Source organism: Pelodiscus sinensis, chromosome 3 (assembly GCF_052426305.1).
Source record: "Pelodiscus sinensis isolate ZL-2025 chromosome 3, ASM5242630v1, whole genome shotgun sequence".
Classification (NCBI taxonomy): domain Eukaryota; kingdom Metazoa; phylum Chordata; order Testudines; family Trionychidae; genus Pelodiscus; species Pelodiscus sinensis.
Window position 1 is genome coordinate 48,110,895 of NC_143054.1, and position 10,926 is coordinate 48,121,820.

Genomic DNA, 10,926 nt, shown 5'->3' on the forward strand with positions numbered 1-10,926 from the left:
GAAGCTGCATGTAAGAAGAATAATGTAATCCTTGGATATATAAAAAGAGGAATATGAAACAGAAGTAGGAAAAAAGTATTATCTCCACATATCACATTGGTGAGATCACTCCTGTTATACTGTGTCCAGATCTGGTGTCCTCATTCCAATTGTTCATATCCTTTGAATAGAGAGTCACAAGAATGCTATTATTGACAGGCGTGGAAAACCTATCTTACAGTGAAAGACTTAAGAAGCTCTTATGTACCTTATCAGAGAGAAGGTTAAGATGTTAGTTGCTCATAGTTAATAAGTACCTACACAAGAAGAAAATTGCAGCAGATGATTTTTTTAATCTATCAGACAAAGACGTAATGAGATCCAGTGGCTGTAAGATAAAACTAGACAAATTCAGGCGAGAAATTACATTCTACATTTTTAGTGAGCTTAATTAATGGCTAAGAAAAATACAATAAGATTCCAGCTTTGATTGAGAAATTACTGGCTAAAACTCTACAGTTTATTTTATGAAGGAAATTAGAAATCTATGTCAAATTGTAAACTGCATTTGTTTGGCGACTATCTTTTGAATTAACTTAAAAACAACATATGGTCTGGTAGCATTTTATAGACTAACATATCATGTAGATGGTATCATGAGCTTTCATGGGCACAGCCCACTTCTTCAGATGACTGGAGTTTTGAGATTAGGATGTGCAGACACAAAATAAATAGGGGAGAAGGGAGAGGCGGGAAGGAAAAGAAAAGAGGGGGTGGGAAACAAAGAGCAGAGGGCATGAAAATATCAAAGGGAAAAACAAGTAGGCAGAACTGGCAATCTATAAGCATCTGAAGATTGGATAGTTAAAAGGAAGCAGATAAGGATTGAAGCAATGAGGAGTAACAGTTAATCTGAGGGAAGGGGTTTCTTTTGGAATACCGCGTCTACATGCGGCAAGTTAATTCGGACTAGTGGATTTTTAAAATGGCATCCAGACGCGAATATGCTAATCAAGCGTGGGATATTAAAATCATGCGCTTCATTAGCAACTTTGGTATGCTACATTTGTATCCCTAGTTCAGACTAGAGAGGAAGTGTAAACATACCCTATGTCACCTGAGTGCTTAGTTTGTTGTGTGGCAACTTCATCTAGAAACATTAGTGGCATTGCTAGTTCATTACCTTCTTTGGAATTAACTATCAGGCTGCCTCATGGAATGTATCCATTATATAAAAGAAACATAGACTCTGGTGTCATGAACATATGGTGTTTGTTTTATGTTACATCAATTACAAAAGGCTGCTAACACACTGCATCTTGGCTGCTTTACAGTATTAATGACCCAGACACAAATATTGCTGCTTTACATTTCTGCTTTTCTTCATTTTGAGTAATTCCCATGGAATACCAAAATAACATTTACAAAGACATATGGACACTGAGTTAATATAGTACATGCATTGTAATTGCAAGACATTACAGAGCCTTGCAAGTATCTATTACCAGCTGTACACTTACCATTTTCCCCCTGTGCAGCTACTTATGAACTTTATTTTCATAAGAGCCAGGCAGTGAGAACCTATCATGCACACTTAAACAGAACATGATAGTTGTGTTTAAGCCTAAACAGTAATATTGTGTCTATTGAGCATTATGTTCAGCTCTTTCTTTGTATTCCTTACTATACCACTAGCCCTTCTATTCATTTGTAGAATTACTCAGGTCATCTGTGTAGTTGGAATCACTTATCTGCATTACAATTTATACTTTTGTAAAGAGTTTGACTTAGTACTGCATGAAATTCTGATTTAAAAAATTAGCATTCTACAATATCAGTGTTGTACATGCACTCTCCAACAGTAATTCTCATTGGGGGAATCATTGAGTGGGGATGTTTCTTGTGTTCCTGATGGACCAGTATTAGGTGTCATTGGGATGCTGCTTAGCTGCCTATAATTCTGGTATCCATATTTTGAAAAGCATGTGGAAAAATTGGAGAAGGTGTAGAAAAAAATCAATTGAGGGCTGGAGAAATGGTCTGACAGTGGAAAATTTAAAGAGCTTAATCAGTTTATGTTAGAGAGGAAACAGGTGACCCAGGAGCAGATGGGGTAAACGGACCTGCTTTATTACCCACGCACATTTACCTCAGACATTCAATACAACATCCGGATGGCAACATAATTGGCACCAATTAAACCCTTTTATCTATTTTAGTATGTTAATGCACATGCCTATCACTACTTTTCCTAAAACCTTATTTAGTAATGTTAACTCTCATAAAATGAATATTAATAAGCAGGTGATGAATATTATTCTACCCTCCCCTAATTACTCTTCAGCAAATTTCTAATTAAATCAACACTTTTCTGTGCTACAAACTTTCTGAATCATCAGGTTACAGAGATTACAAGAGATGTAACCCTGAAATATTTACACAGAACCAGTGAGGGTATTGAGAAGAGCAGCTTCATATTTATCTATTTTTCCAGGCTGCAAAAACAAAGGGAATGAGCATGTTCAAGGATAATACCTACTGTGGCTGAACTCCTTACCACTATCCCAGGTCCCTATTAGTTTTTACATATCCTAACAGTTTAGTATATCAAAGGTTAGAATGAGAGGTGTTTTGTATAGTGTACAAGTACCTTCACAGGGATAATATACTAGGTATTAATGGCTCTTTAATCTTGCATAAAAAAGGCATACCATCACTAAAGTTTGGGAAGCTGAAGGCAGACAAATAAAAAATTGAAATTAGGCACTGATTTTGAACAGAGAGTGATTAACCATTGGAACCAACTACCAAGACGAGTGGTGGATTCTCCATCTCTTGATGTTTTCAGATCAAGACTGGGTGCCTTTCTGGCTGGTGATATAGAAGAGGTCAGACTTGATGATTCAATGTTCCTATCTGGTTTTGAACTCTAGGAACACAAATCAATGAGCCCCTGGCTGTTTCTAATATCTCTTTCATTTTTTCTCCACTACCCATTGCTTCTTTCTATTCTGTAATAGTAATTTAGCTTGGCTATGTCTAGACTGCAGGCTTCTTTAGGAAGAAGCTTTTTCGGAAAAGTCTTCCAGAAATAGTTCTTTCAAAAGAGAGCCATCCACACAGCAAAAAAAGTGCATCAAAAAAGCGATCTGCTTTTTTGAAAGCTAGTGTCCGCATTCATTGGACGCTATTTTGCATTTAAGTTGTGATTACTATGGACGGAATGACTACTAGGGTACCTGTGCTTTTTCCTGGAGGCTTCTTCTTTAAAAAAAAAATTTCTTCCCCGTCCATACATGCCTTTATCTAAAAGAGCTCTTTTGGAAAAAGGCTTCTTCCTCATAGAAAGAGGTTTACCACTGTCAGAAAAACCCCTATGTTCTGTTTTTCCGGAAAACTCTGCAGTATCAACATATCTCCAATGGTAGGATTTCAAAGTAGAGAATGAGAAAAAGGAAATGGGGTGCAGAAGGGAAACTTATTGAGGGAGGAAGGCTGGAAAGAATTTCAAACTTCAGATGCAAAGGCATACTCATATTTAGAAATGATAAATCCTTATAGTCACTATGTGAAATGGGGGTAGGGGAAATAGGGGATTTTTTCCTCCCACATGCATATTTTTTCATTCATTTATTTACTTAAATGATTTCTTTGAATCCCTGAGGAACAGATCATAGCTATGCATCACTGAGTATCAACGCATAGCGGTGGTATAACAACAACAACAAAAAACGATCAAGGCTTTAGACAGTCACTGTCCACAATCATAGGTTATGAAAAGAGCCTACAAATGACCAACCACTTGAGGGTTATTGTATTGTATAGCAGAGAGTTCTAGTATGGTTACCCCCATTGTGTTTTTTGTGATCTTCCTAGGGATACAACTCAGTTTATTCTGCTGCCTTTAAACTTCAGTCTGTGGGTGTTATGTATCATCCCTTAATTTTGTAGTTTATGGAGCGGTCTGTTGCTTAGAATGTGTCTGGATTCTCTGACATTCTCTCAAGTTATCTTAATGCTAGTTAGATTATCAATGAGTTAGCTTTTCATTGGCAGAATAGTTTCTTTCTTCTGACCCCTGTTGGATATATTCTGACCCCTGTTGGATATATGTCCTGATTGGCTGTGCCTGTGTACCCATCCAGAGCTAACCGTGGTATTGTTCTACCATTCTTCATCTATGTTCTCATTGGCCCCCTGCACTCACAGTGTTCCTTTCCTAACTGTTCATGTGATGCACACAGCTGAAGCTTCTAAACTGAAGCAGGTGTTACTGGAAAATAGCTGCTGTAGAGTATTTAACATGACAAGGCTATGAATTATGCAAATTTCACCCCAATTATCTTCACTCGCTGCCCTTCATATGCCCTAGTTGTTCTGTGATATGAAGTGAAAGGAATATGCAAAGAGAAGACACCCTATCATACTCTGTCTGGGCAGCACACGATGTAGGACATCTGCGAACACTTACCTGCAAAACCAATATGCTTTACATTGTCTAGGCACAAACTCATTGCCTAATAATTAATGTCAGATGGAATTGGCTGCCTTGTATTGGAAAATAGTACCAGCATACATTTGAAAAAGCAAACCATGGCTAAAACAAACCCTTTGACATCAAATATACATTTCAGAACTGTGAAATGTGAGTACTATATAAAATATGCCCAAAATGTTAAAATTTATGCTTGAGCATTAACACAATCCTCTGTGTTGCAGAGCAATATACATTCCTCAAACAGCAATAGAGTGTCTGTTTGAAATGGATCCAACTTGGTGACACAGCATGAACATCCAGAACAACAAGGTTGCTGTGTTACTCTTCTCATTGCCATTCTACTTCTGTCCTAGGAGAGAAATTAAAATAGTTCCTGAAACATAGCAAAGCTCTAAACCATGTAAAGCAATGTCAACATTTCCTGAAAGCTCTATTTATTGCATTACCATATTTTATTATTCATGAACTTTGCTCTAATTATATTAATATCAAAGCATATTATTTTTATTGATGATGATAGTGTATGAAAGTAGTTATTTTAGTAATTTTAGCATGTTAACTCATTTCTGATACTGATAAAATATAGGATTTAAAAATGCATAACAAGTATAATTTTTGTATAATAAATGTACATAGTTTTGCTTTGTAGACATATTTGTTTAACATTCCATAATGTTCTAGCAAGACCATTGCCTGAATTTCTTGGGCACCTCAATGACACATTTAATTCAGTATGAGTATTAGGATTCACAAAAACAAGAGAGGTCCTATTACCTGTCATAGAGAGTTTTTTATTCCTGTCCTTAGATTGTAAGCTCTTCTGGGCAGGCACTGTCATTTTCTTCTATAAGTAATGTGCCTTCCTATTTGCTACTGTAGTGGAAAATTATACTAATACTAATACTAGAGCATCTTTCTTTCAGCGAGATGCATTAGGCTGTAGAATATTCCCTGAGCCAAGAGAAACCTTAACACTTTGAATAAAACACTGGAAAATTGGCAGGAGATGGTCTGGATGCTTTAGGAGTCTTCCAATGGTCTTCCAATTTTAGCATCTATGGACAGTTGAGAGATCATTCCGTTTAAATGAAATTTGAATTAAATGTTTGAACATTCATGCTTTTTCTTTGAGTATAAACATACAGTAAAATGTCCAGGTTCATGTCATGTAACAAAAAAGAGGATTTCCATTGTACTGCATGATTATTTTATAATACTAACTGCATTTTACTTTTACATATTATTTTTGTACAAGAAATATTCAAGCATATTTCCAAGAAATATGAGCTTGTATTTCTAAAGCAGACTGTTAAAAATCCATAGTACCTTTGAACCTACATCAGCAAAAGTCTTATAAATATTAGACTGAGTGGTTTTGATAAGTAAGTTCTGCAACTTATATTAAATCTGATGCATACTCTCATGGGAAGTTGTTTGAGTAAGAAAATTCATGTATAGTTCTACATACACAAGTTTAAACATGGATTTGGCTCAGAGGTTATGGATTGTGTTGTATAATAGGTGGGTTGAGGTCGTTAATCACTTCTCTGTCAGGCTCATTGGTTAGCATATTGGGGCTGTGGTGCTACATGTCAAATCTCTAATACATTTGTGTTAAGAATGACATTTGGGGCCTTTATCATAATGGATGTTAGCGTTCCTCCAGCAGGATTTTACAAAATATGAGTAGCTTGTTATGCAATTATTTTATAGGATAGACACAAGTCAGAAACAGTATCTTTTAGACTGATCAATAGTATAGCATTAAAGTATACTTTTTTTTAACATCATCTCTTCTGAAGTTAAATAAGACTTGTCCTCTAATATTGGAATCAATTGAACATGTATATTCACTAAAATTTAGCTTTTTATCAACACAGAACAATGATACTTTTTGTTTGCTTCTTTTAATATTTACAGATTTCATTTTCCTATCTAAACCTGCAAACCTCTTGCAAAATATTTCTTCAATTAAAATATATATTTTATGGAATGAACTGAGAAACAAGAAAAACTGATATTGTGGAACAATGTTCTTCATTCATATTTCCAACCAAAATGAATTTTAATTAAACTAATTCTAATACTTCAACACTTGTGGCTAGGACAAGCATCACCACTCTTATATAAGTGCAGCAGTGTCACATGACTCCTCCATTTGGAAAAATTGGAGTGCCTGGACCGTGGCCTCACCCAAAGGCCTAGTCCCACTCAGCATTCTCCCACTGAATCCCCGCCCATGTCCACCATCAGCCTTGCTTGGCCCCCTTCACTGAAGCTGACTATGCCCTTCTCATGAGGCCCCCCATGTAGGTGGACCAGAGATGGGAAGAGGTGAAGTGAGGGTGGGGCCTCAGAGGGAAGAGGATGAACAGGTCCTCAGGGTAGAGCACAGCAGCACAATGGACCAGGAGCCATTTGGTGGCATACTCCAAAGGTTGCAGGCTGGCTCTTATATTCACCATTCATGTATAAGTGGTCAGTGAACCTAACAAGAACATATCCAGTAATATCAGTAGGAATTCCTTTATAGTTACATAAATGCTAAATAAGGGTTCCCACCTATATTATCTAAATGCTCTTGACATAAAAACACATTTATGTTCCACAATTGGGAATAACTCACCACAAATCCCTCTCTTCTTCACACAGTTCCCTACTCCTAGGATTACAATTCCATTCTTTCCATTTTCATATATCTTGAACAAAGATGAACCTTTCAACAGTAATACTACATTCCACTACAATATGATAAATATACAGTGTTCATTAGCATTCTCTGTGAGTCACATTCTGTTCCCCACTATATTAGTACACCTGTTGATTTCTGTGCAGGTACACTAGTACAAACATATAGGCAGATTTTCCTTCACATACATAATACTTTCATTGCAAATAGTTAGTGTCTAGATCAATTTCACATTGTGGTAGATTTGTTTTTTACTTCTAAGGTAGTGATTTTTACATAGTATTGTGTAGAGTTAATCTGTGCCTTGCAGATTTCACTTACTTTCACATCGCCCAATCCCCATCCTCCAAAATAAAGAAATAAATAAATCGATGGATGAAAGGTCCATCAGTGGCTAACAGCCAGGATGGGTAGGGATGGTGCCCCTTGTCTCTGTTTGTCAGTGCTAGGAATATGTGACAGGATGGATCACTTGATGATGACATGTTCTGTTCATTCCTTCTGAAGCATCTGGCATTGCCCACTGTTGGAAGACAAGATAGTGGGATAGATGGACCTTTGGTCTGACCCAGAACAGCCATTCTTATATTCTTATGACCAGAGGTCCTAGTTCTAATTATTGTGTATCTGTAGTGTATGCTGTACATGGTAACATATTGGGGTGTTGTTTTGTCATAAGAAGTGACCCTTGCATATGTTGATATCATCTAGACATGCCTTGATGTAATCTAAGTATTCAGAATACAATTAGTTTATATAAATATAAAGTTAATGTTATTGAGCCATAGTATAGTGGAAGAAACTCCTGGGCTGTGTCTACATTGGCACCCTTTTCCGGAAAAGGGATGCTAATGAGACCAGTCGGAATTGCAAATGCCCCGGGGATTTAAATTTTCCCCGCGGCATTTGCATGAACATGGCTGCCGCTTTTTTCCGGCTTGGGGCTTTGACGGAGAAAAGCGCCAGTCTAGACAGGATCTTTCAGAAAATAAAGCCTTTTCCGGAAGATCCCTTATTCCTGATTTTAAGAGGAATAAGGGATCTTCCGGAAAAGGCTTTATTTTCCGAAAGATCCCGTCTAGTCTAGCGCTTTTCTCCGTCAAAGCCCTGAGCCAGAAAAAAGCGGCAGCAATGTTCATGCAAATGCTGCGGGGGATATTTAAATCCCCCCGCGGCATTTGCAATTCTGACTTGTCTCATTAGCATCCTTTTCCGGAAAAGGGTGCCAATGTAGACACAGCCCTGAAGTCTAAATACTATACTTTTATATTGCAATAATATAAAGGACTTTTAAAAAACCCTGTCAAAATATTGGATTTGTTAGCAGAACTGATGCTATCAAACATAGGGTTTGTTAGCGGAACTCTAATGCTTTTACTTCTCCAACAAAAATGAATCTGTCTATCACAAGATAGTAAAGAGATTCTTTGGAATTATTCCTTGTGAAATAAATATGAAAATAAAATACAAGAGAAATGACATGACAAAACATGAATTGAAATGGAAAACATTTTTCCCTGGTACAGGAACCATCTGCCCTAATGAATTGTCTTCAGATCCAAATAAAGGATGCCGGTGATGGAGAGGCACAAATATCTTTATCTTTAGAGTAATGATACTGACTCCAATGTAAAAACATTACTACTAATATAAAGGACCACATTAAGGAAATCCCAAGGTACAGCTGTTACAATTGCATTGTCATCACTTGCAGCACATTGCAACTTGACTTTTTGTATGTCTCTTCTGACCTAACTTACGCAAATAATAGTTCAGATTCTTCCTGCTCCTCCTTCAGGCTCAAATTCTCCATTTTTCCTCAGGTTAGCCATTAAAAGTGGAGTCACTCCCCACAAGGGACCATGCCTATCTTTCCTTTGAGTTTGGAAAATGCTTCGTGCCTTCTCGGCTTTATTACAGCCTAGTTAGTTAGAACAAATTGCTGTACATCAGGAGTTCTCCAACTTCTTTGCATCATGATCCCCTTCTGGCAACAAAAATTACTACATGATCCCAGCAGGGGGACTTACACCTGAGCTTGTCTGACTCCCATCACTGTGGGGGAGGGCAGTTCATAACTGAAACCCAAGGGCTTCAGTCCCAGGCACAGGGACTGTAACCTGAGCCCTGCTGCCTAATACTAATGCCCTTAGGCTTTGACTTTTGGTGCCAGGTGGTGCGGCTATGTCTTTGCATTGCCAGCTATGGTGACCCCATTAAAATAGGTTTCTGACCCACTTTGGCATTCCAACCCACAGTCTGAGAAATACTGCTGTAGTTGTACCCTTTCAGTCTTCTTGCTCATATCCCTGATGTATAGGACATGCAGAAAGTCACCACAGAGATTGGATCTGTAATGCACCTGGAATGTGGACCCTCTGTGTAGGGTACCCACATCCTGCTCCATTACCCAGCACTAGTGAGTAGAATAACACTAGTTCTGCAGAAGGCCATTGAGAAGATGGGATTTCCTTCCATATTTTAAAAAGGGGGTTTTAACAGCTTTCTCTTGTATTCTATGGAGAAACACTTTATACAAATAGAGAGTAGGAATGCTATATCCTTTGTTCTCAGAAATGCAGCAAGCACAATTTAATAATGAGAGTAGTAATTAAAACCATGATACTTATCATACTGACCCTGCACTTAAGGACAAGAAGAAAAAAAATGAGAGAAGAAACAAAAAAAATGAAGACAAGGAAAATTTGTAAATAGAAATGGGGAAATTTAGACAATGAGATTCAAATGGGAAAGGGGAGAAATAAAAAGTGGTGGACTGAAATTATTGTTTCTTTATCATTGATATCATGTATAATTTATCATAGAGGAAATTAAGTGGGTGATTAAAATTTGCCTTGTTGTAGGCCCCAAAACAAATTAGACAGTATTTCAATCCTTAACACTGAGATACATTTATTCCTGGAAATCCAAACTCCTGAGGCAACTTTCAAGACATCAGCCTACGAATCTTTTTAAACATTCAGAACTTTGATTAGATTATAAACTCTTTACATGATGGTCTGTCTCTTGAAATATGTTTACATAACACCTACCAAAATGGGACTGTGATTCTAATTAGGTCCTCTGTGCATGAAAGGAACAGATACTTTAAATGTAACAATAAGTTTATATATCATGCAGTTAATATCAGCAAAGGTTATTTTTATTATTCTGTTTCATTCTCTGATTTATTTTAGACACCTCATGTGATGCTCACTGGAAGAGGTGCTAACCAGTTTGCTGAGAAGCTGGGCATACCTCAAGTGCCTGTGGAAGACTTAGTAACAGAACATGCCAAAGCTGAATGGGAGCAATATCGCAAATACAAGCAGACAGTCAAATCACTTTAACACACAGAACTGTAAGTAACAATTATGCATATGTTACTGATTTGGTTGACACAAATACAGAATTGGGCTTATAGCATTTGAATGAAGCTGCTAACATTAGTATGTCTGTACAAAATGAAAGGAAAATGTAGCATAAATTGTCATATCGTGTTTAATTTAGCGTCTTTCTTGTTTTAGCGAAAGAAATAGAACCTGAAAAAAGGCCTTTGTTATCTAGTTATTTCTTAAAAAACAATTTTGTATTGGGTCTAGTTAGGGCTAGATCTTGTACCACATTGTGCGTATTGGGTTTCATGGCTGTTCTGGATTTCATAATTCACATATCAGGTCTTCACATGAGGTGAACATTGAAGCACTAGTGGAAGCAAAGAGAAGGAGATCACATCTGGGTAATAGTTTAATTTAGGAGT

The 10,926-nt window shown here is 37.1% G+C and overlaps 1 protein-coding gene across 2 annotated transcripts in view; it reads left to right on the forward strand.

Moving 5' to 3' along the window:
* Positions 1-10,523, forward strand: part of LOC102461237 (isoaspartyl peptidase/L-asparaginase-like) — a 110,373-nt gene extending 99,850 nt beyond the window's left edge. For both annotated transcript variants that reach the window (XM_089777097.1, XM_089777098.1), the window contains exon 4: positions 10,364-10,523. In XM_089777097.1, coding sequence (XP_089633223.1) covers positions 10,364-10,516 — 153 coding nt within the window. In that variant the 3' untranslated portion in view covers positions 10,517-10,523. The remainder of the gene's footprint in view (positions 1-10,363) is intronic.
* The last annotated feature ends 403 nt before the right edge of the window (positions 10,524-10,926 follow it).